Source organism: Chaetodon auriga, chromosome 14 (assembly GCF_051107435.1).
Source record: "Chaetodon auriga isolate fChaAug3 chromosome 14, fChaAug3.hap1, whole genome shotgun sequence".
Taxonomy (NCBI): Eukaryota; Metazoa; Chordata; class Actinopteri; order Chaetodontiformes; family Chaetodontidae; genus Chaetodon; species Chaetodon auriga.
The window spans coordinates 13,347,479-13,369,166 of NC_135087.1; the positions used below are offsets into that span (position 1 = coordinate 13,347,479).

Consider the following 21,688-nt stretch of genomic DNA (forward strand, 5'->3'; position numbering starts at 1 on the left):
GCGTCGCAAAAGGCTTTTGATTACAAGTGGTACAGTCCCCTAGTGACACTTCCTCCTTTACGGCAAATGGAATATGGCGGAGGGTGAGAAATCTCTAGACGGACTGGAGCTCAGCAAGGTATGATTTTCAAATAGCTAATGTAGCTGACAGTGGTCACCGAGACTCGAGGACAAACCACTGAAGTATAACGTCTTTATTCCTTTCTCCAACATAGTTTGACCGTGCAGTTAATGGGGATATAATTAACTTACCAGGCTAGCATTCGTAGTTAGCTCCTGTGCTAGCTACCGAAATGGTTAAAATGTCTCTGCAGAGGCTACAGTATGTATATATGTTGCTCACGAGCGGTGAGTAAAGGTTAGTGGTTTTGAGGTCAGTACTTGTTAGAGTAACGTTAGACATCATAGTGTGTGAGTATATGGCAGTGTTGTCCGCACTGTATTAATCTCCATCCTGTGGTATTTTGGTGGTCGTTTTTGTCCAAAGCGCTCAACACGAGATGTCATGAGTTTCTGAATTTTGATCACCGCAGTCCGGACTGTTTCCCGACTACACACTCCTGGAAGATTTGTCAGATATAAACTATTTTCCAACATGTTGTCCGCATTGTGAAAGTGAAACTGGCCTGCTTGGATAGGAGTTCATGGCGCTACACATTTACAGCTTGACCCTTGTGATTAAATTGATTTGACAGAGTGATTTACAACAAACAGAACAGATAAATTACAGGCGCTTGTTTGTAGATGAGGCCTGTTCAGTCTTGCAATGCCATGGGATATGAAATTGATCTGATGAAACTCCAGCCTCCACGCACAACGCACAGTATGCAACTGCAGTGTGACTGCCAGCACGAATGCAGATAAATACACTCACCATTGTTGCTTCCTCCAACCTACCATTTTAACTTACCTCTCAGATTTGGCTGAAACTGGAAATGATACAAGTGTGTGGTAAAACAGGGCACTGCACAGAAATCCAAATTCACGAATGACTGTGAGTGATGTAAAAAAATGTGTAGATTATTTATATTTACTGCACGCTTCATGATGAAAATCACTCATCATTCAAATGCTGTTTGGGGATTTGACATTTCTTTACGGGCACACTAAAGCATCCTTACCCTTTCCTTAAAGAACAAAGTATTTTCAAGGTCTACTGGCTCAAGTTCATATCAGAAGAACATGTAAGATGTTATGCTCTGCCGTACACTGTAAAATATAATGTATAGATGGTTGTATTGTGGTTGTTCCACCAGTAGAAAACAGCCCTGAATACATGGTGGTTTTCATCTGGCTGCCTGCCACTACAGGAAGTGTCAAAGTGAGTAATTTAGTAAGAAATCGTGAGGAAGCAGTGAGACAGATTTCTTAGTACTAACTGAAGTTACTAGAAACTGAGAAATGAGAACACTGACGTGTGTGTGTGTATATATATATGTATACATATGAGCGGTTTTGTGTCACTAGGTGGAGACAGATGTGAGTCACTGCAAAACAAGTTCATGCTCTTCTCTTTTGTGCTGCAGGAATGGCTGGAGGCTGCAGACAGCAGGGCGGAGCTGCTCCGTTACCTGAAGGAGCAGGTGCCACAGATCTTCTGCCTGAAGACAGAGTCCAGCCCTCAGGAGGAAGAGGAGCTTATGCAGCGCAGACTCTTCCACCCTCTGGAGTGTTTCCTGTTTGGAGAGGATCCCGAGGAGGGTCTGGAGAAGCTCAAGCAGGGCTGCACCTCCTCCCAGCTCTGTGGACGTGTCTTCAAAGAGGGAGAGACCGTCTACTCCTGCAGGTCTGAATCGAACCTTTGGTCTTCTATAATAAATAACTTCTATCATCAATATTAATAGTAGTTATGATAAAATACTGAATACTTATGTGCTGTTACCAGTAAATACCACTTGGGCTAAGACTTAGACATGAATTGCCAGTATGAGAACGTGTCAGCCACAGTGCAATCAGGGGTTACTGGATGAGACATTTAGCCCCACAGTTCAAAGACAGGAATACACATACATGGAGGCTATTTGACATCATTAAGTACTTTTGGGGTTAATAGTTTGGCCTCAATAGGTTTTAGTTCTGTCGTGATCTAATTACACGACAACCCCGCAGTATTTAGGCTAAGTGTTAAAAATGAATAGTTAATGAGTCGTCTCTCTCAGGTTTCAGTCTGTGAGTGGACCTAAAGGATGTGAAATATCGTGCGTACACCCTGCATCTGCTGCTTCAGCAGTTTTTGCTGCAGCAGCCAATGACAATGAATCAGTATCAGCACAAAATACAGCTAAAGCTCATGCGCTCACCAAGTTGACACTGTGGATATTCACGTTGAAGAAAGCCAGTTTGGTTCATGCAGGAGAGGTCGCCGTGCAGTTCAGTTTGTGCAGTAACTCGAGTGGCACGTCCTCAGGCTCAGATGATGGACGATGCTTTTGTTGACATTTGCATGATCAAGTAACAAATCCTCTTCTAATGCTTTTTGCAGGGATTGTGCAATAGATCCCACTTGTGTCTTGTGCATGGACTGCTTCCAGGATAGTGTGCACAAAAGCCATCGCTACAAGGTTGGTGTCAGTATAAATACTTACATTTTAATGAAATCCAAATGAACATGTTTTCTTTGGGTACGTTAATCGGCCGCAGTCAGCTAACTTGTCCCCCCTTCGATAAATGGGAGTAATATGGACTCACTCATCAGGGCAATTCTGTTTTGCGATTTGACATCTCTTTATGGGCTCACTGATACTGAGGCATCAGTGCCGTGTCCTTCTCTGTTACTAGTCTCTGTTACCCCATTTACACCTGGTATTAATGTGGACTCTGTATTCCCATAATAAACGTCCCGATCTTGCCTTTGTGTTTATACCTTCTCGTTATTCACATTGATGTCAAAGAAAAAAGGTAAATCTTGTATGAACCCTTTTGAAAGTCAGTGTGTCTTTTCTCTGTGCAACAATATTTTGTTGTAATCTAAGTTGTGTGACGTTGTATGCCGTCACGATTCAGAGGTCAGGGGTCACACAGGACTTGCGTCCAAGCGGAGACAGTTATGATTAAGTTACGTCGCTGCTAATGCTGTAGAGTGGTGTCCAAGAAACGTCTTAAAACATACTCACATGAGTCGTCAGTGTTATCGAGAGAATCCAATATGACAAACATCACAGCATCATGTTCTGTTAAATATTGTTATCTTAAATATCACAATCCAAATAATATCAATAAGGTAGTTTGTCCTATGGAGGGCAGAGCAAAGTTTTGGTAAGCAGGCTTATGGAAACAGATGCAGTTTGTCAGATCTGTGGAAAGAGACAGCAAACACTCACTCATGCTGATTAACGGGCTTTAGTGGGTGGACATGCTGCTCCACCAGAAACATCTCTAAATGCACAGCAGGGCACAGACTCTAGATTATTTTTAACATTTTACTTCTAATAGTAAGTTGGTTAAATTGTCTTAATATCGACGTCGATCATCCCTTCAGTCGTCAATGTACGATCCGGTCACCAATCAGCACAAACCTAGTTTACACCTCTCTAAGATCCGAACACAATGTGAGCCAGACTACCTCCAGGTGCTGTCAGGCAGATCCAATCACATTTCCATCAGGACACATTTACACCTTGCATTAACATGCGTTTTCCCTTATCCGGATAAGGTTTCCGTGTGCAGATTGCATTTCAATAAACGGGGTCTGTGATTCACTCCTCTTTTCCCCTTTGGGAAAAAAACACAACATATTTCTACGTACACTAAGATCTATAAATCATCTTCAGACTTATACATGTATTTTGCCTGTCGTGTTGAAACCCTCGTGTTTCATGCGTTCCCACACTTTCAGTAGTTGTATAACTTAATTGCTGTTGTGTGTATCCATTACTTACCATCAGTGACATTGTGCCTTTTTTTCCCCCCCAGATGCATGCATCATCTGGCGGGGGCTTCTGTGATTGTGGGGACGTCGAGGCCTGGAAGATTGGTCCCTGTTGCTCCAAACACAGCCCAGGGGCAGCCACTGCCATGGTAACGGTGAGTTACATAATAGAGCGGAAAGAGGGATGTGGGAGGGCTGTACTTGTCCCATTATGTGTCAGTGAACCCCAGAATGCTTATTTTCCCATCTTAGTCCTGGATGCTGCTCTCTTGGCCGTGGCTTTGGCTCCGGAAATGAGAAAAAAAACAAAAAAAACAACTTTGTTGACTTGCACCAAGCGAGATAATTTATAACTAGGTTAAGAGATTAAGAGGGTGATTGAGTACATGAAAGCTAGTGGAAAATGGTCGTCGGTGGGACTGGTGGGTAACAGCCTTTCTTTCTTGCTCACATCCTGTCGAATTGTGCTGAGATGTATTCAGTTTACAGCGTCACCAAACTGCTGCTGGGACACACTTTGATGATTGGTTGTTAGCTGCTCAGCAGTTGTTTTCTGGGGTGTTTTTGCAGTTCTTTGCTGATCACCGTGTTTGGGCTTTTCTCTGATAAGATCTCGCAGGTCAGATGTACAGCTTGACAGCTTTGTGGCTGTTTCCGTAAACAGCAGGTGTTTCTGTTAACAGAGGCATCGGTGGCACCGGGCTAAGAGGCTGCTTTGTTTTTTTCCACACCAGATCTTTACCTGTGCTTAACAGTAAGCCTGTGCCTATATAAACATTTTCAAACCTGTTTGAAAGCCAAAAACTGAACTGGACTGGACTGGTAAAACTCTATTTTACTTTCACACAACTATAACTCAGCCGCTCCAGAGTGGAGCATCATGAGAGCCCATGAATGAGAGTAGCAGCACCACAATCAGGATAACTGAGTGACACAGTGTGCTTCAGGAAGCACCCTTTGCTTATCCATCTTTGATTGTATTCTGATAAATTTCTCTTGTTGGGAGGCTTTTATTGCACTTACAGCAACGTTGCGAGTTGTTATCAGTTGGAGTCACATCGTCCTCTCTTCAGCTGTGCTGTGCTCTGTGTGTGAGGAGGGGCTAAGCCTGCCCTCGCTGAAACAAAGAGAGCGGACGAGGAAAACTGCCACGACCATAAATGACAGTCAGACTCAGTAAAGCCTCTCACACTGAGCTGAAATGAAATGAGCACATGCCAGTTAGGTAAATAACAAACATAATGTTATATTAATTGCACTGTCATATTGATTATTACTATTACAAAACAACTTGGATGTAGTGCCGTCGGCACAGGTTGCTGATCTAGGCTGCTTTTTAATTTGTCAGTCCAGTCGTTTCTTATAAAATCAAATCAATTTAAGCTCCTACACTGGACCAGACTGGCGAAACCAGAAACCGATCCAGGCCTACCGAACAAGCAGTGACACATCACATGGCCATGAAAGCATCTCCACACTGAATATGCTGTTTCAGATCCCTCGTTGTTTAGATTATGGTAGATTCCAGTGCTTGTTCTCCCACAGTGGTGTGATGTAGAGGCTGGTGTAAATACACAGACATCACTGTATGTTTTGTTTGGTTTGTGTGTCAAATGTATGAAATTCTTGTCTGTAATGTGGAATGTTTGTTCTCAGGGATTTTGATATTAACTCTATCTGGCCAGCTGCCAGATTGGCTCTATTAAGCAAAATATTTAGACCACTTCCTTGACATATTGTGGAATCACTGCTGGCAACACAGGAAATAGGGTATTAACGAAGGTTATTACAACAAACTTCATCCGTGTCAGTTTAGCTTCAGTTTCTGCAAAGTTGAACGTTTGTGTTGAAGATGGATTTTTTTTCCATATTAATCCCGGAAAGTTACGATATTAGAAAAAACAAATGTCCGACACCGTGTTTCAAGTGCAATTACTTTTGGAGCAGGAGAGCAGAGAGTGTGAGTAGTGCGCTGAGTGCTATGTGATTCTCTCATTCTGTGCAGGATGAGTGTTCATTGCAGCCTGAGCTATATGAACGTGCTGAGAAGCTGTTCCAGGGACTGTTGCACTACGTCACTGATTTCTTGGTGTGGGAGGAGAGCTTGGAGCTCTCATCGGAACTCCAGCCCCGGTATGACCTGTCTGATCACAGGCAAATGCTTAAATCTATATGCAAAGCACTTAACTTAACTTTGATAGTGTCGTTCTCTATCCACACAGGACAAAAGACAATGCATACTACTGTGTGCTGTACAATGATGAGCACCACTCGTATGACCATGTGATCTACACTCTGCAGCGCTCTGTTAACTGCAATGAGGCTGAGGCACAGACACACACAGCACTTATTGACAAGGAGGTATTTGTCTTTATTAGCTCCTGAGTTTTCTTTTATGAGTACAGTCATACCAGGCTTCCGTAATTGCACTCATCATATCCTTTGCAGATTATGCCATTATGTAATCATTGATTATGGTTGCACAGGGCCGGCGGGCAGTAAAGAGAGGAACCCTTCGTTCCTGCCAGCAAGCCAAGGATCTCATCACGGTAAACAACAGCCACCGATCAGTTTAGACATTGATGTAGAAATTTGGAAAGATCTTTAGTCCCGAACCTGAATCTCTCTCTTTCACTGCGGTGTTGCAGGCCAACTCCGAGCACATTTCCCTGCAGCCACTACGTGTGGAGATCCTTCACGCAGCCGTCATGGCTCATCAAACTTTTGCTCTGCGTCTCGGCTCCTGGTTCCAAAAGATAATCAGTTACTCAGGTGCCGCCATCATTACCACCACACACACACTTCACAGCTCTGTTTATTGATGTGCACCATTTACGTGCACCTTCTTTAGGAACAGAATTAACACTTTAGTGCTCAGTTGTCCATGCGCAGTTGCATTGAACCTGTGTGTGTGTGTTGTGCAGTGGGCTTCAGGCAGGCCTTCTGTCAGGTGGCACTAGAGCCCAACGCAGACAGCGACCAGCCCTGCCTCATCAGCAGACTCATGCTGCACGATGCCAGGATGTTCAAAGGCAAGTAGATCAGAGCTTGATTTTCATGGGCTATAAGCTCCATCTCAGCTCCATCCTGCAAGATAATAACACGAAGACTTTTTTTGTCCTTTTTCCTGAAGGAGCTCGCAAGATAGTGCACGAACTGATTTTCTGTAGCATGCTAATGGAGACAGAGTTCAAGAGGCTTTTTGCAATTGAGTTTACAAAGGTAAAAAAAAGAGATTTTTTTTAAGCTTTTTGCAATTGTTTCACTTACTGAAATTTAATACATGCCCCATCTTTGTCTTTTCAGCACTTTAAGCAGCTGCAAAAGGACTTTATAAATGATGACCATGAGAGGAGTATATCCATCACTGCCCTGTCTGTTCAGATATTCACTGTGCCCACATTGGTAAGTGATGTTTGTTGTTAGGGCGTCAATGTAGATGTTAATATCTTTTTTATTTATACTTCTTCTTTCTCACATTCACTTTCTTCCTCCAGGCCAGACAGCTGATTGAAGAGGCCAATGTCATTAAAGTGATAGTTGATACAGTCATGGAGCTGCTGCGTGAACATCTGGATGTCAACAATCGCTTCTTCTTCCTTGGCTACAACTCAGACAAGTTCTCGCGCATCCAAGTCATCTTCCACGACCTCAGGTCATTAAACAGGAACCAATTTCAACCAAAGCTTCATTCCTAACTTTTTTTGGTCTCTATCTAAGATAAGATGAAAAAAAAAAAAACTTTATCGATACCACGCTGGAGAAATTAAGTTGTTACAGACGGTTATAAAGATGTAACTTGTCTCTCTCAGGTATATTCTGATCAGTAAACCCTCAGTATGGACTGAAGAGCTGCGGACACAGTTCATAGAGGGGTTCAAAGTTTTTCTCGGGCTTCTCAAATGCATGCAGGTAATAATTATCTCAACCCTGATTTATTCTTTGATAGATGGAATAAAGCAGACCCATTACATCAGTTTACGGTAAATATTCAAAGCCGATGTTTAATGAATCCTGGCCTTCTTTCACTTTCCTTTTCAGGGTATGGAGGAGGTGAAGCGCCAGTTCGGTCAGCACATTGCTGTAGAGCCAGAATGGGAGGCAGGATTTTCTCTTCAGATCCAGCTCCGCCACATTCTTGCCATGTTTCAGGACTGGTGTTCCTCTGATGTGAGTTGTCATGCAACTTGTCCAACACAACAACAACAGTTATCCTACACATAGAGGGAGCATCGCTGTACAACCCCCTCACTGTGCCTTCATTTAGAAGTAGCTGAAGTAGAGAAGAGAGGAGTGATTTGCTGTGGTCAGTTATTGCTTGTGTGCCTCCTCAGGACGAGATCTTGCTGCTTGCATTTAATGAGTGCAACAAAGTCCTGATGCAGTGCAATAACCAGCCCTTCCATAGGGAGCCCACTGACTACTACATGTGCAAGCACATCCTCCATGTTCGACCGTACAAAGTGTCTCAGCAGCCCGTCAGCATACATCTGCCCATCTCCAGGCTGCTGGCTGGTAGGAGAGCTAATATTTGAGACTGTGATTTATCGTGTTTTTCTGTCAGCTGTAAACTTATGACCCTGTGCGCTGTGATCCTCAGGTCTGTACATGCTCCTGTGCCGAACGGGGGCATTTAAACTTCTGGATGATCCTGTAAGTGAAAATAAAAAAAGATTTAAATGTGTATTGATGGACTGCTGTCAGTGAGTGGGCAAGCAAATATTCAGTGTGAGCTGTGTTGTTGAGTTTAGTGAATGAACAGTATAAACATCTGTGTTATGGTTTCTGTCTGCCTGCTGCAGGAGATCTTTGACTACACCCAGCTGGTAGAGCATCCTCTGCGCTGTGTGGTGCTGGCTGCACAGGTCTCTGCTGAAATGTGGCGGAGAAACGGACTGTCATTGGTCAGCCAGGTATACTAGATTCTTTAATTGTTCAAGGCATTGATTTCTTATTATGTTACTCTTCTTTTAATCAATCGCTGCTTCACATGATCAGGTCTACTACTATCAGGATGTTAAATGCAGGGACGAGATGTACGATAAGGACATTATCATGCTTCAGGTTGGTGTCCATCAGATTTTTCTCATGCTCTGAACTTTTGCATTGTATATATATGCATACAGTGTGGTGATATATGACCCTTCCCACACATTGTTTACAGATAGCTGCTTCCAAAATGGACCCCAACCACTTCCTCATGTTGATCTTGTTGAGATTTGAGCTCTTTGACTATTTTAATGGGAGTTGTTCAAGCAAAGACCAGGTAAGCAGCATTGCAGTAATCATTAAGGAAAAGATGTTGGCCTCCCACCAAAAGCTCTTCTGAGTGATGACGGTAAACCCAATTTGCAGGATGAGCTGACACAGTGGAATCGTTTGACAGAAGAGATGCTTTACCTCCTCATCGTCATCGTTGGTACAGTATAATTTGAGTCTAATCAAACTTGGGAAGTTAGTCAGATGGATATGAGCTGTGCTTTGGTGTCTGACCTTTGCTGTGTTTCAGGTGAGCGCTACGTTCCTGGTATCAGTCATGTGACCAAAGAGGATGTGACGATGAGGGAGGTTATCCATCTGCTGTGCATTGAGCCCATGGCTCATAGTAGCCTGGTCAAGGGTCTGCCAGAAAACGTAAGATGCATACACTCTCTGAATTTTTACGTTCATTTCTTAGTTTTTATGAGGGAATGAAGATAATTTACAAACAAGCTCAAACCTTTTCTCTGCAGGAGAGCCACGAGACAGGCCTGGAGACTGTAATTACCAAAGTTGCCACCTTCAAGTAAGAAAAGACTGGAAAACAGCTTATGAGTTTTTATCTGAACAGTAATTCCTGAGAGGGTTTAATCTGTCTATTCTGCTCCTGTTCTTAGAAAACCAGGAGTTTCAGGACATGGATTATATGAAGTGAAAAAAGAGCGTCTGGTAGAATTCAACCCTTTCTTCTACCATTATTCAAGATCTCAGCACAGCAAGGTAATGCAGTGTCTGCACAGCTTTACGTTAAATTGGCACAAATTCTGTTGAATGTGCCTCATTTCATTCTTTGACGTGTTGTAGGCAGAAGAGTCTCAGAAGAAGAGGAGGACTCAGGAAAGCAATGATAAAGGTGACTGACGTCTTTGCTCTGCACAGGCGTCTCTGTACAGATCCAAGAGGTGTTCAGCTCCGCTAACTTTCCCCCTGTTTGTTCTCAGCTCTGCCTCCTCCGGTGCCTCCACCCTTCTGCCCAGCTTTCTCCAGAATAGTGCGTCTGCTGTGCTGCGACATTATCATCCACGTCTTGAGACGCGTCCTGCAGAGAGCTGCAGAGGACCGGGCCACTCATTGGACAGAAGCCATGATCCAGAGGGTACGCATCACATCTGCTTTTTCCTTTCACAGAGTTGACCTTGTTCAGCCGCTGCTATTTATTACTCCAACCACCTTCAGTAACAGACTGCATGCATTTACCACACAGGCCCTGCACTTGATAGGTCAGGCACTACTTGAAGAGAAAACACAGCTTGAGGACAGCACTGTGGAGGAAGTGACCTTTGATTTCAGCCTCAAGGCCCGCAGTGAGTGACAGCCAACTGTTGTTCCCATCATTTTCAGTTCTCAAAGCTATAAACTGGTTTGTTTTTTTGAACTTTGTGACATAAATGTCTCCTGTCTTCTTCCAGAAATTGGCTCAGAACACGGCAAGTCAGTGTTCCTCCTGCTGTCCAAGATTAAGGCTGTTCCTTCCCTGGAAGCTCAGAAGGACATGGTGAAATGGGTTCTACAGGTAATCTGTTCAGCTAGCCACTTTTCATTCTGCATTTTTGTCATTTAAATCACATAAGTTTCTATCATTTTTGTAGTTAATTCTCCAGTTACCCTAACTATCCTGTATTAATGTTTTTCTCTTAGATGTTTGAGATTGTCAAGTGCCTTAGAGAGAAGTCCAGTCCGACAGCCTCCATGAGCGTGGAGGCAACCAAACCTGAAGAGGTAAAAGAACAATGACTGATGAATTTAACCTTCAACAGTCAGTTACAATTATGCAAATTCAAAGTACATTGATGGAGATTTGGTGTCCCAACAGGATTTTAAGGTGCCAAACAGAAACACAATCATGCCCTCCTCTGAAGTTATAAGAAGTAGACTCAAATGAATAGAAACATGATGCCGTCTGACTTGTTATTATTCCAGAGTGCTCAGGATAAAGAGAAAGCTGAGCGCAAACGGAAGGCAGAGGCAGCCAAACTCCACCGGCAGAAGATCATGGCCCAGATGTCAGCAATGCAGAAGAACTTCATTGAGTCGAACAAGATGCTGTATGACAACATGCCAGAGAGCGGGACACAGGGAGAGCCTGTTACTGCTACTGAGAGGTGAGGAGAATTGGTCCAACAAACAAACAAACAAACAAACAAAACATGAGCATTTCAACCGGATCTAACAGGATCCAAACCCAATTCATTTGGCTAATTCTGCTTTGGGTTACATTAATTCCTCAAGTTGTGCCATGGAGCATATGGAGCTGTGTGTAGCCATCGGGCCCCAACGAGGGTCCACTCCCGCCGAGAGGGAGGTGCTCACCTGCATTCTTTGCCAGGAAGAACAGGAAGTGGCGGCCCAGGCTCAAGCCATGGTGCTGACTGCGTGTGTGCAGAGGTCCACGGTGCTGACACAGTGCAGAGGAAAGATACCGACCAGCAGAGCAGATGGTCAGTCCCCAGTCACTAATTATTTCATTTAATTGATGACAGCTGTAATTTCACAGGCAAGATGAAATATGTTCATTGGATTTATCCCTTAAAGAGACAGGGACATCATATCCGCTCCTCATGCCCCCTGAACTGGCAGTTGGGACCCACACTGGCAGCTGCGGACACGTCATGCATGCCACATGCTGGCAGAAGTGAGTTATTACCCAAACAAACTTGCTAATTATTTTTTCTGTACTCCTCTTGTTTGTGTGCCTGTGGTCCATTTGAAGGCTCACTTCAGTTCATTTGTTCTCTTCTATGTTTTCCAGATACTTTGAGGCCGTTCAGAATACGACCAGGAACAGACTCCACGCTGAGCTGATCATCGACCTGGAGAACGGGGAGTACTTGTGTCCCCTGTGCAAGAGTCTGTGCAATACGGTTGTCCCTCTCATCCCCCTGGAACCGCTGACGTTTAACTAGTAAGTCCAGTTCACCTTCTCCGGGTCAATCTGGACTGTTGGATGGACCGTTGCTTCAAAATGTAAAGAGCTTATTTGAATATTTGTTTCCTGTGTGCAGTGAAAATGCTGAGATAATAGGACAGCATTTGACCCTGCCTCGCTGGATCCAGATCCTCTCTGCCAGGATTAAAGGACTCAAGTCAGTCACTCAGGATAATGGTAAGAAGACATACTCAACATATAATAATGGCATGGGGGGGACAGCAGTGGTGCAAGAAAAGGCTTTGTGTAGCATCGCTTAAGAGTGTGTGCATGTGGAATTTTTATGTTCAGCCACTGCTCTTTGCCTTCAGCGTCACGTGTAAAACTGATCCACCAATGGAAAACATGCATAAAATGTAGCACGTCATCTAAGCTGGCAGACACTCACACTTGGTTGCATCATAATATAAGTCAACCTTAGCTTTTTGTGAATGATAATTGATGATTTTCTGTCTCTTGTGCAGACTGCAACTCAGAAGGCAGTAGTGTTGATGGGGACACGGGGCTGTGTGGAGAGGGCCAGCCAGACTTCAGGTCCATTCTGAGCTACGGAGTGCAGGAACCGTGAGTGAAACTCTCAGCTCCTTCAGGATTACTCAAGCTGTAGCACAGCAGTCTGATTCTCTGCTGCTGGTTGTTTTTTAGGAGGAAGTTCTCGGACAGCATACTGGAGATGCTGGTTGTGTGCGCCACCACAGTCCACAGGGTGGGGCTGCAGACGGCACCCAACGAGCTGTGCCCACGTGTGCCCCTTATGGTTTGGAACACATGTGCCTTCACTGTTCAGGCCATAGGTACAGTAAGGCTAAGCTCATTGTGTCACACCGTCCCTCTTCGTCTGTTTGCAGTTCTCAGAGTATGTTTGCTTGTCTTCACAGAAAACATCTTGCAGGAAGAGGACAAGCCGCTCTTTGGGTCCCTGCAGAACAGACAGGTTGGATGCCACATATTGATGAGCAAACAGCTGTCACATAGTGGATGTAATGTGTGATGGTTTGGGTCTGTCAGAGATCATTTTGGTGAGATGTTCCTCTGTTTCAGCTTGCAGGTCTGAAGGCAATTGTTCAGTTTTCAGCAACTCAGAGACTTAAGAGCTCCCAGGCTGTCATTCAGAGGCACTTCGCCAACATGTTGGGGGGTATGTGCTCATTTAAAAATACATCTATTGGATGTACAGCTTTCCATTTCATGTAAAGCACATTGTCTTTTCCCCTGTGTATGAAATGTGCTGTATGTTGCTTCATGTCCACTTGTCTTGTGTGTCCCCAGTCTTGCTCCCGGTCATGAGCAGAAAGAACACCCCTTCTCTTCTGGAGGTGGACTTCTTCCATCTCCTGGTAGGTTTCCCCTAAAGGGAACAGCTCTTATTGTCCTCCATTACAATTACAATTATTGTCCTCAAAGTTATGTTGAATTACAGTTGCTAAGTCTAATGCTTATTTAGATTTCTCACCGTTTACATGTTTTCTTGCATTTATTTGCATTAGAATTGGCATTTTTGTTAATAGTGTGTTTGTTTTTTCATGTTTTGTCAGGTGGGCTTGGTGTTATCTATACCCTCACTGTATCAGGAGGAGGCAGTAGACTTACAGCCGTCTGCTGTCAGCTCTGCCTACAACCACCTACACATCCTGCATCTGGTCACCATGGCTCACATACTGCAGATCCTCCTGTCTTCCACAGGTACGAACAACCAAGATCTCAAACACGATTTACTGATGCGTCTTACAGTGCTGCACAATAACAAGCATGATTATGATGATTAAATAATGCTGTCACTTCTGCCTAGATTTCCCTGCAGTAGCAGGTGGAGAGGAGACAGAGGAGGCGAGAGCAGCAGCAGAGCTGTGGACGACAGTGTCACAGCACACTGGAAGGTACATGTGTTTCTCGTCATCCTGTTATTTATCTGACAACAGCCATTAAAAAGCTAAGAGCAGCATGGCAGGGAGCAGCGGTTTCCTGGCTTTATAATTACTGGTGTAGACATGTAATTCTTCTGAGCTCAAAACTCATTAACAGAATATTAACCACACTAAAGGGTGTTCTGAGGCATTCAGTGTGGAGTTTTAAAGACAACACAAATTATTGCCTCTAAAGTTGTTCTGTAGATATATAAATATATTCAATGAATTTCTCTTGTTCTTGTTAGAGTACAAGCTTTACACTTTCATAAAAGCCCACGACTTAGCTCAAAATTGATCTTGTAAAATAAAGAGGCTGTAGTAAACTGCATCCAACGGCAGAGGCGACATGCACACTTCCATGATTAAACATAGACATAACTGTGAATTGTGCAAAGTCCATTAAGCACCTGTCAGAGAATGGATGTCATTCTGAGCTGCGAAGCTTCTTGTACTGTGAGACATGAATGTCTCAGCGGCGCTGCTTAATCTCTCATGCTGCTGCTGAAATTGAGTCTCTGAAAACGTAAGCTTCTTGGTGGTAAATGGCCTGTTTTTTCCCCACAAAGGTTTCTTTGAAATGTGCATTTCTAGCAGGAGAAAATTGTTCTTTTGAAAGCCTTTGTTCATATCAGACATGAAACTAAATGGCAGCCGTATTTGATTGTTTTTTTTTTGTTTTTCATTCGGACTTTAAAGGGCAGCTCTTGACAAAAGTACAAATCATTTATAAATCATTGCTAAAGTTGAAACCAGGTAGCATACTGTACACTGCATGTCAAGATTTAGCTGCAAAAATTCGCCACCTCAGTTCCTCCATGAACACAATCTACAGACAGAGTGTGGGGGGGAAAGCTCCATGTTGCATGCTCAGGGCTTTTTATGGTCATTTAGACTGTCCTCAGCTTGTCTGACAGTTTGCTCTGTTTGCTCTTCAGGCTGATTCCAGATGCGTCCGGCAGTTCAGTGGCAGAACAAGTGAAGAGAGGAATCGAACCCTTCCTCCGATGTGCTGCTCTCTTTTTCAACTGCCTGACAGGAGTGCATCCTCCAGAGGAGCTCTTCAGTGCTGCTGGTAGGTCAAAGCGAACTATCACGTCACTGTAACATACTGCATGTGATGGCTAATGAATTCAAGCTGGCTTTTGGGGTCTTTGCAGTAACTTCTCAAGGACAGATGGAGGCACTGTGTAGCTACTTGGCATTACCCTCCAATGTGTTCCAGCTCTTCCAGGAGCACAGAGAGCCTGTTACTCCACTGCTGCAGAGGTAGGACATAAACACTGAGGCGAGGTCAACGCATTTTGATCGGTGATCTTTTGGTTTTCATTGGAGGGGGTGAGCAGTTTTGTGACCATGTTTTTTCTTTCTTAGGTGGTGTGGGAGCCCAGCTGTAACCAAAGCCCTGAAAGGCAAAATGCAGACAGTCAGGTAGACTTTGACCTTTGACCTCCTTCAGTCCCACTTTTATTTTAATAAAACCTTTCAAATAATCGATTAATTAACTGTGTCTTCAGATACCCAAGGAGAAGGAATCGTTTGATTGATCTTCCCGAGGATTACAGTGCTCTCCTCAATCAAGCCAGCCATTTTCAGTAAGGGGGACGGTTGAAGTCTTCTCAAACACCAGCATTCACTGGAAAATCAGCTAGAGGTGTTAAACCCACTCCTCTCTCGTCCTCAGGTGTCCCAAGTCCACAGATGATGAGCGGAAGCATCCGACCCTGTGCTTGTTTTGCGGGGCCATGCTGTGCTCTCAGAGCTCCTGCTGTCTCAGCCAGCTGGACGGGGAAGATGTGGGAGCTTGCACCGCCCACGCTGCTACCTGTGGTGCTGGAGTAGGGATGTTCCTCAGGTCGGTCAATTGTAGTCTTCATAGGGAGCAAGGGGATATTTTCCAGCTCTAAACCTGCATGTTTTGACTTTGAATTGTAATATTTCTTGCATGAAATGTGCTATATGAATGAAGTTTGGATTCATGTTAACAGGATAAGAGAGTGTGAAATCGTACTGATGGCCAGTAAGACTCGAGGGAGCACATACCCGGCTCCTTACCTGGACGATTATGGGGAGACTGATCCTCACCTTGGGTAAGAGGCATAGCTTCTTTTCCAGGTGCTGAATTGTTATTACTTCTGCTTAGAATTGCAAATATAGGCATGTCGATATTGCCTCCTACAGGCACCAAAGTAATAACTGCTGCAATTTAAACACCTCCACCACCTGCAGACAGCGAGAGATGCTGCTGCAGTTTTACACAGAACTGCAGGTCTGACACTCCATGTGCTGCAAACCTGCATTTGGACAATATGTGCAGGGCCTGGTGCTCTCCATCATGACATCATGTGCCCTTCTTTGAAACTGGACAAAATTGATTATATTTCCAAATTGGGAGCACAATTGTATCACATTTTTATAAGACAAGTCCGATTTTGTCATGCAGTCCTATTGTGCAAAAGTCTTCCATTAAAGTCCTGCAGAGTTTAGTGCAGCCAATCATATGCATGATTACTCCCATAATGTCCCTCCCTTCATTTCAGCGCAAGAATCTGAGCAGTGTGTAGCCACGGCCGTGAAATACATTATTTTGTCATATCAGATGTGTTTTCTTGGGCAAACTCTTGAATAAATCAGGCCTTCTGTCTTTTGATTTCCAGAAGGGGCAATCCACTGCACCTTTGCCCGGAGCGCTACAGGAAGCTGAACCAGCTGTGGCAGCAGCACTGCATCCTGGAAGAAATCGCCCGCAGCCTCGAGGTGGTCAACGTTATGTTTGCCTTTGAGTGGCAGATGTTGTGATGATGGCTCCTTCTGCGGCGGCTTGGGAAAGTAAAGAGTACAGCCATAGAGCACAGTCTGCTCCAGTGCTCCTGAGGCGCACGCACATACACACACACAGACACACAAACAAACAACCATCCTACAATCAAAGGAGGCCTGAGCAGCCAATCCTTCCCTGATGAAACCCCTGCTGGAGTCGAGGGAAATGAGACAGTCAAAAGAGGAGGAAGATGAAGAATTGTGGAGGGTGATGGATAACCCAAGTCGCCTTGTTTTAATTTGATTGTTTGCCGTGAGAATGAGTTTCTCCTAGAGTAATGTTATTTGCAAAGAGGCTCATTCGAATAAAGACAAACATCAGATACACACTAACACGTTTCTGCTATCAGTTCATGTATTTGATTTCTCTCCTCGGTAATGCTGTGAACTTTCTGCATTCTCTTTTTGTGTTAGAAATTCACATTTGTCCTAAGTTATAATTGCTGAATTATGCTGTTTTGGAGGGTACATTCATATGGAAATGTTTAGGCATGGCTCAGAGATCCTACACATTTTTGTGGTGACAGTCACATTCACAAATTTAGACACATTTACAAAGTTGTTTTAAAGCACGTTCAGTATCCTGAGAGCAGTATTCTGCTCATCTGCTTCCATAATTTCCTTATAGAGATGCATTTAATGACAAGCAGACGTTTTACACAAGTGTAAAGTTTCTGAATATTTCAGCTGTTTGTTGACATTTATGGCCACTAGTCCTCCCTGATCTTAAGAATTATTCACTTAATGCAAATTGAATTTAAGTAAAAAGAAACAAAACAAATATTTCACTATATTTGGGAAAGAAATGTGCTATACTATATGATATCTTTTCAGGTACTGTATTCAATATTGCTCAGCCCTTCCAGGAAAGAAGTGTGTGAATATAAGATTTCCTCTTTTTGTGTTGTTTGACAGAACTACATGACTTCCAGGCTGTGGAAATAAAGACACTAGCCTCTATAGAGACGAACTGTTCCTGTGCCCTGAATCAGTCTGAGTGCAGCAGTGTCACAATATCTAAAATCTACCGTGTAACGGAAGAAGATTTGTTTCATAATAATGGAACAAATCTCTCCTTTTGCTCACCCTCAGAATAAATTAATGATCCAATTTTCTATCACTCATTCTGTTTCGTTCATCAAGTGAGCCCCAGCTGAAGCAAACATAGGCTAGTGGACAAGGTGCTGCTTTAAAGCCTTTAAGAAACAGCCTCAAACAATAAAACCCAGCCATGCATCACCAGCTCAGAAGGTTTATTGTCAAGCTTTCGGTAGCTCATCCCAATGAAAATGACTGTGTTTTCATAAGACCATGGTGGCATTGCTGAGGCACATGAGATCCATTGTAGTGACAGCTCAAACATTCGGGAAAATTGTTAGGATGTGTTATCAATTCGATCTCTGTCTGGTTATATGTGCTTAACTAATGTGAAAGCAGGATCATACTGTACTTGTTTGCTAGAGTTGGGTAAAATGCACAGAGGGGAACCAAAAACATTACAATTGATTTAAACACCCAGAACTAATCTAAAACTCATCGTCATGCTCTTTAAGGTCTTATACTGTGAGACCTGTTTAACTTGAGGCCAAGTCACCCTGTTCCACTATTAGGAATTTATTTATCTTATAAATTCTGCTTTAGTCATTCTAAACTCTTCTAATTGGATTTTGCATCATACTTTTAGGCAAAATCAGGCAAAGAAGAAACAGAAAAAACAGTGGGCTTCGCCTGCTGACCCCTATCACTAATGACTCCACACAATCCAGAGGCAGCGAGATATCATTTGTAAACAACAGATTACAGTACAGATGTGTCCAGATGTGCAGGAAAATATGCAGATTTGTGGTGATTTGTGATTTATGTTATGCTGTTTGCATCAATGACAAAGGAGGAGGCTGTTCACTGAGGCCACAGAAAGGTCAGCTGGCTTCAGGTGTTTGCTTCGGCGGCACGTTGTCTGGCCCGTAGTGTGCTTTAGAGGTGGAGGGAACGTTAATGTTGGGGTCTCCGTTGTTGGCTGTGTCTATCTGGTTGCACTTGCCGAGGCTCTTGATGATGTTCAGGTTGGTACGAGCCGTTTCCATTAAGCTGTTTTCCAGCAGCCAGCCGTCAGACTCAGAGTTGGGGTCGCCCTGTCTCAGCACATTCTCCAGGGAAGTCTGGAGGAAACGAACCCCCGTCAACACCGACAGCTGAAACAGGACACACAGACACGCGTGAGTGACAACATCACACAAAACATGAGCACAAGTACAATACAAGAGGTGAAAAGTAGAGCTTTGTTTGTTTCCTCCATATGGTTTGTTGTATCTAATTTGTATCTGCAGCTCTGAGACAGAAGCTGATATGCAACAGAGTAGAGGACAATAGGAGAGTCCAAGCGCTGCATGGATGACCCAGAGATAATACGACAGCAGAGATTTACTCAAGGATTAGTGCTGCAAGTGTGTGAAGTGGATGTGCAGTAACAGTGTTAATGCAAAGGCTGAGAGGACACTGAGCAAGTCCAACACTAGTGTCAAGGAAAAGGAAAAAAAAGCCAATAGTCAAACGTTATTTAACGAATCAGGCAAGACAATGTCTCATATTTCAAATTGATATTACAAGAATCTGTAAGAGCTGTGAAGCAGAAACGGCTCCTCCAACAGAGCAGCAACACAAATGCAGCCTTTATTTTTTGGAGGAAGAAGTGTGTTATGCTAGTGGGAGGTACTGTAGCTTCAACCTGCGAGCATTAAACTCAACAGGAAACTTATAGTCTCCTGTTTCGAGTGACATTGACTCAAGTTACATCACTTGAGGCAATGTATCACTCCTGGAGCCCCAAGATCTGAAACAGACAATGATGTGTAAAAAACAAAGTGTAATTAACGTCATTATTAAATCCTTTTGTTGTGACCGGCTTGTATCTCCTCACCTCAAACAGCCAGGTGATGAGGACTGTGAGGCCAATGGACTGCATGATGTGGGTGTAGTACTCCAGCAGCGCCTGGCGGCACCCTTTCATCCACAGGTTCAGCATCTCCGTCTGGTGCTCGTAGTTGAAGTGAGCCGAGTTGTTGGTGATCTGCTGCTGGATGCAGGGCCGCGGGGAGAAGGTGTTGCAGCAGCTGAAGGGGACCCCGTCCGTCAGGTACTTCCCCTCCACGTTGCTTCTTAATCGGCTAGAGAGCGGCAAAAAGAGGGAGAAGCTCAGGGTTTTTGTAATCTTTGTGAGTGAAAGACTCACCCCAATCTCGTTTAGTCATTAATTTGTATCAATACTTATTTTGAGATATCACAGGGAGGATTTTGTAGCTTTTTGTATGTGAATCATTTTTATGCAGTCATTTTTTATGCCATCCTAAGTGTGAATATAGTCCTTATTTCATCAGTGTCCTTAGTCTGAAGTTTGCACTTACTCTGCCACCTCTTTCTGGGACACATCCAGGTAACGGCTGCTGACCCACTGGATTTGAAACCAGTCTTTATGACCATTGTTTCCACAGCACTGGAACTCTATCTGCAGCATGTCCACAGTGCGCTTCAGGAAGCATCGTCCTGGTGTGTCCGTGTCCTTATAGAACCTCATGGCCTCTGTCAGCCCCAGGTTCAGAGACTCCTCTAGCTCCCCGCGCATGCTGTAGCACATCAGAGCCCCCACCAGCACGCAGAAGGTGAAGAAGAAGGTGCATATGATGTACGGCAGCATGATCAGCTTCCAGCGCAGGAACTTGGTGCTGTCCACGCAGTCGTAGCAGATCTTCCCACCCAGGAAGTTTATGGCACAGGCGATGAGGCCCACAGCAATCAGCATGTTGGGAACGTACTGGATGTTCCTCTCAGTCATCAGCTCTTCCCGTTTGTTGAGCTCCACCTTGAGGAAGAGTCCCAGGCTGAACAGGATGGCTCCTGTCACCACTGAGATCCAGTTCAGGATCCATAGTACCTGGGCCAACTTGTCCCTTTTGGTCTTGGTGAACTTCACTCTCAAGACCGCCATCACATGTATCTCCTCTTTTAAGTTTTCTTTACAGTCCAGGAGGGATTAAGGGTGGGATGCAGGTAGAGCCGGGGAGAGGAGCAGGTTATCCTCCAGTGGTTGTGGGGGATTGAGGGGAGGGGGATTGGTGGTGCAGTTCTCTGAAGGTCCTCTCATAAGCAGCTTAGCCTGGCATTCATGATCAATATTTTGTGGACGCGGCATTATGGTTATACTGCAGTTGCAGGCAGGTCTGCGAGACTTCAGCAGTGAGAGTATGAAAAATAAAACATGTTAAGACTAAATGCAACGACATATGATAATCTGGACAAACTGAGGAAATATTAGCAACATGTCATTTGGTTTAAACATCGTAATTTCCCTCTGGACTCAACGATTCTGGCATTTCTGTCTGGACAAAGTTCAGAAAAAGTTCACTGTCCCTACCTTATCCTGGTCACCATTCACCTTGAAGATCTGACATCATTCTCTTCCCATTTTCACTTTGTTTTCCTGCTGACGTCCTCAGATTTAGTCCTGAGAGAGGCGAGTGGTCGTAGTGACACAGATAGTATGAAGGCAGCCACGGCAGCATCAGAGTGAGACTAGTAGCCAAGTCCTGACCCACCTCCTAATCCCCTTTAATCATTAATCATCCCTGGGCCCCACGAGGGATTTGGACCTACCTTCTGCCACCTACGCAAATCTGTAGACTGTCCCAGCACTGTGAAAGTAATGGATGACGGCTGAGCTTGTTTGTGTGTGTTTGATTCAAGAGTAGAAGTAGTAAAGAAGCGTAGACATCCATTCTGAAAATAGTTAATCTCCCGTATCTACAGCGTGAGTCAATTAAGATGGCTTTTATTGACAAATAAAAATCAATGTGTGAACACAGAAATAATGAAAAATCCACTGTTTTTCAAGTAATTATGTCTGAAGGTGTGGTGCTT

General features: G+C 44.0%; 2 protein-coding genes across 2 annotated transcripts; one reads left to right on the forward strand and one right to left on the reverse strand.

The window, feature by feature from the left end:
* Window positions 1-50: 50 nt before the first annotated feature.
* Window positions 51-17,743, forward strand: ubr1 (ubiquitin protein ligase E3 component n-recognin 1). Its single transcript, XM_076748394.1, has 47 exons — window positions 51-118; window positions 1,527-1,786; window positions 2,483-2,561; window positions 3,913-4,023; window positions 5,874-6,001; window positions 6,091-6,229; window positions 6,355-6,417; window positions 6,517-6,640; window positions 6,793-6,900; window positions 7,002-7,090; window positions 7,175-7,273; window positions 7,366-7,523; window positions 7,681-7,780; window positions 7,910-8,038; window positions 8,203-8,383; window positions 8,469-8,521; window positions 8,671-8,781; window positions 8,867-8,932; window positions 9,033-9,134; window positions 9,224-9,287; window positions 9,378-9,502; window positions 9,601-9,653; window positions 9,745-9,847; window positions 9,932-9,980; window positions 10,069-10,223; window positions 10,332-10,431; window positions 10,537-10,640; window positions 10,766-10,846; window positions 11,048-11,229; window positions 11,357-11,565; window positions 11,660-11,759; window positions 11,877-12,029; window positions 12,130-12,230; window positions 12,518-12,617; window positions 12,699-12,847; window positions 12,932-12,987; window positions 13,095-13,191; window positions 13,323-13,390; window positions 13,589-13,736; window positions 13,843-13,930; window positions 14,896-15,032; window positions 15,118-15,226; window positions 15,332-15,388; window positions 15,475-15,552; window positions 15,642-15,812; window positions 15,946-16,047; window positions 16,615-17,743. Exons 1-47 carry the CDS (start codon window positions 74-76, stop codon window positions 16,754-16,756), a joined length of 5,226 nt encoding a protein of 1,741 aa, XP_076604509.1. The 5' UTR covers window positions 51-73; the 3' UTR covers window positions 16,757-17,743.
* Window positions 17,744-18,673: 930 nt separating this feature from the next.
* prph2la (peripherin 2-like a) lies at window positions 18,674-21,340 on the reverse strand. The gene is made up of 4 exons (XM_076748395.1): window positions 21,186-21,340; window positions 20,179-20,999; window positions 19,695-19,941; window positions 18,674-18,969 (listed from the first exon to the last, which is right to left on the reverse strand). Exons 2-4 carry the CDS (start codon window positions 20,757-20,759, stop codon window positions 18,697-18,699), a joined length of 1,101 nt encoding a protein of 366 aa, XP_076604510.1. The 5' UTR covers window positions 20,760-20,999; window positions 21,186-21,340; the 3' UTR covers window positions 18,674-18,696.
* Window positions 21,341-21,688: the final 348 nt, after the last annotated feature.

What these genes read in the sequence shown, in the direction of transcription:
- ubr1 (XM_076748394.1), top strand. Translation starts at nt 74, where the DNA reads ATGGCGGAGGGTGAGAAATCTCTAGACGGACTGGAGCTCAGCAAG. An exon ending in TCAAGGGTCTGCCAGAAAAC is followed by an intron (nt 9,503 to 9,600) that starts GTAAGATGCATA and finishes TTTTCTCTGCAG; the next exon opens with GAGAGCCACGAGACAGGCCT. An exon ending in AATCAAGCCAGCCATTTTCA is followed by an intron (nt 15,553 to 15,641) that starts GTAAGGGGGACG and finishes TCTCGTCCTCAG; the next exon opens with GTGTCCCAAGTCCACAGATG.
- prph2la (XM_076748395.1), bottom strand. Translation starts at nt 20,759, where the DNA reads ATGGCGGTCTTGAGAGTGAAGTTCACCAAGACCAAAAGGGACAAGTTG. An exon ending in TCCCAGAAAGAGGTGGCAGA is followed by an intron (nt 19,942 to 20,178) that starts GTAAGTGCAAAC and finishes GCCGCTCTCTAG; the next exon opens with CCGATTAAGAAGCAACGTGG. An exon ending in TCATCACCTGGCTGTTTGAG is followed by an intron (nt 18,970 to 19,694) that starts GTGAGGAGATAC and finishes GTCCTGTTTCAG; the next exon opens with CTGTCGGTGTTGACGGGGGT.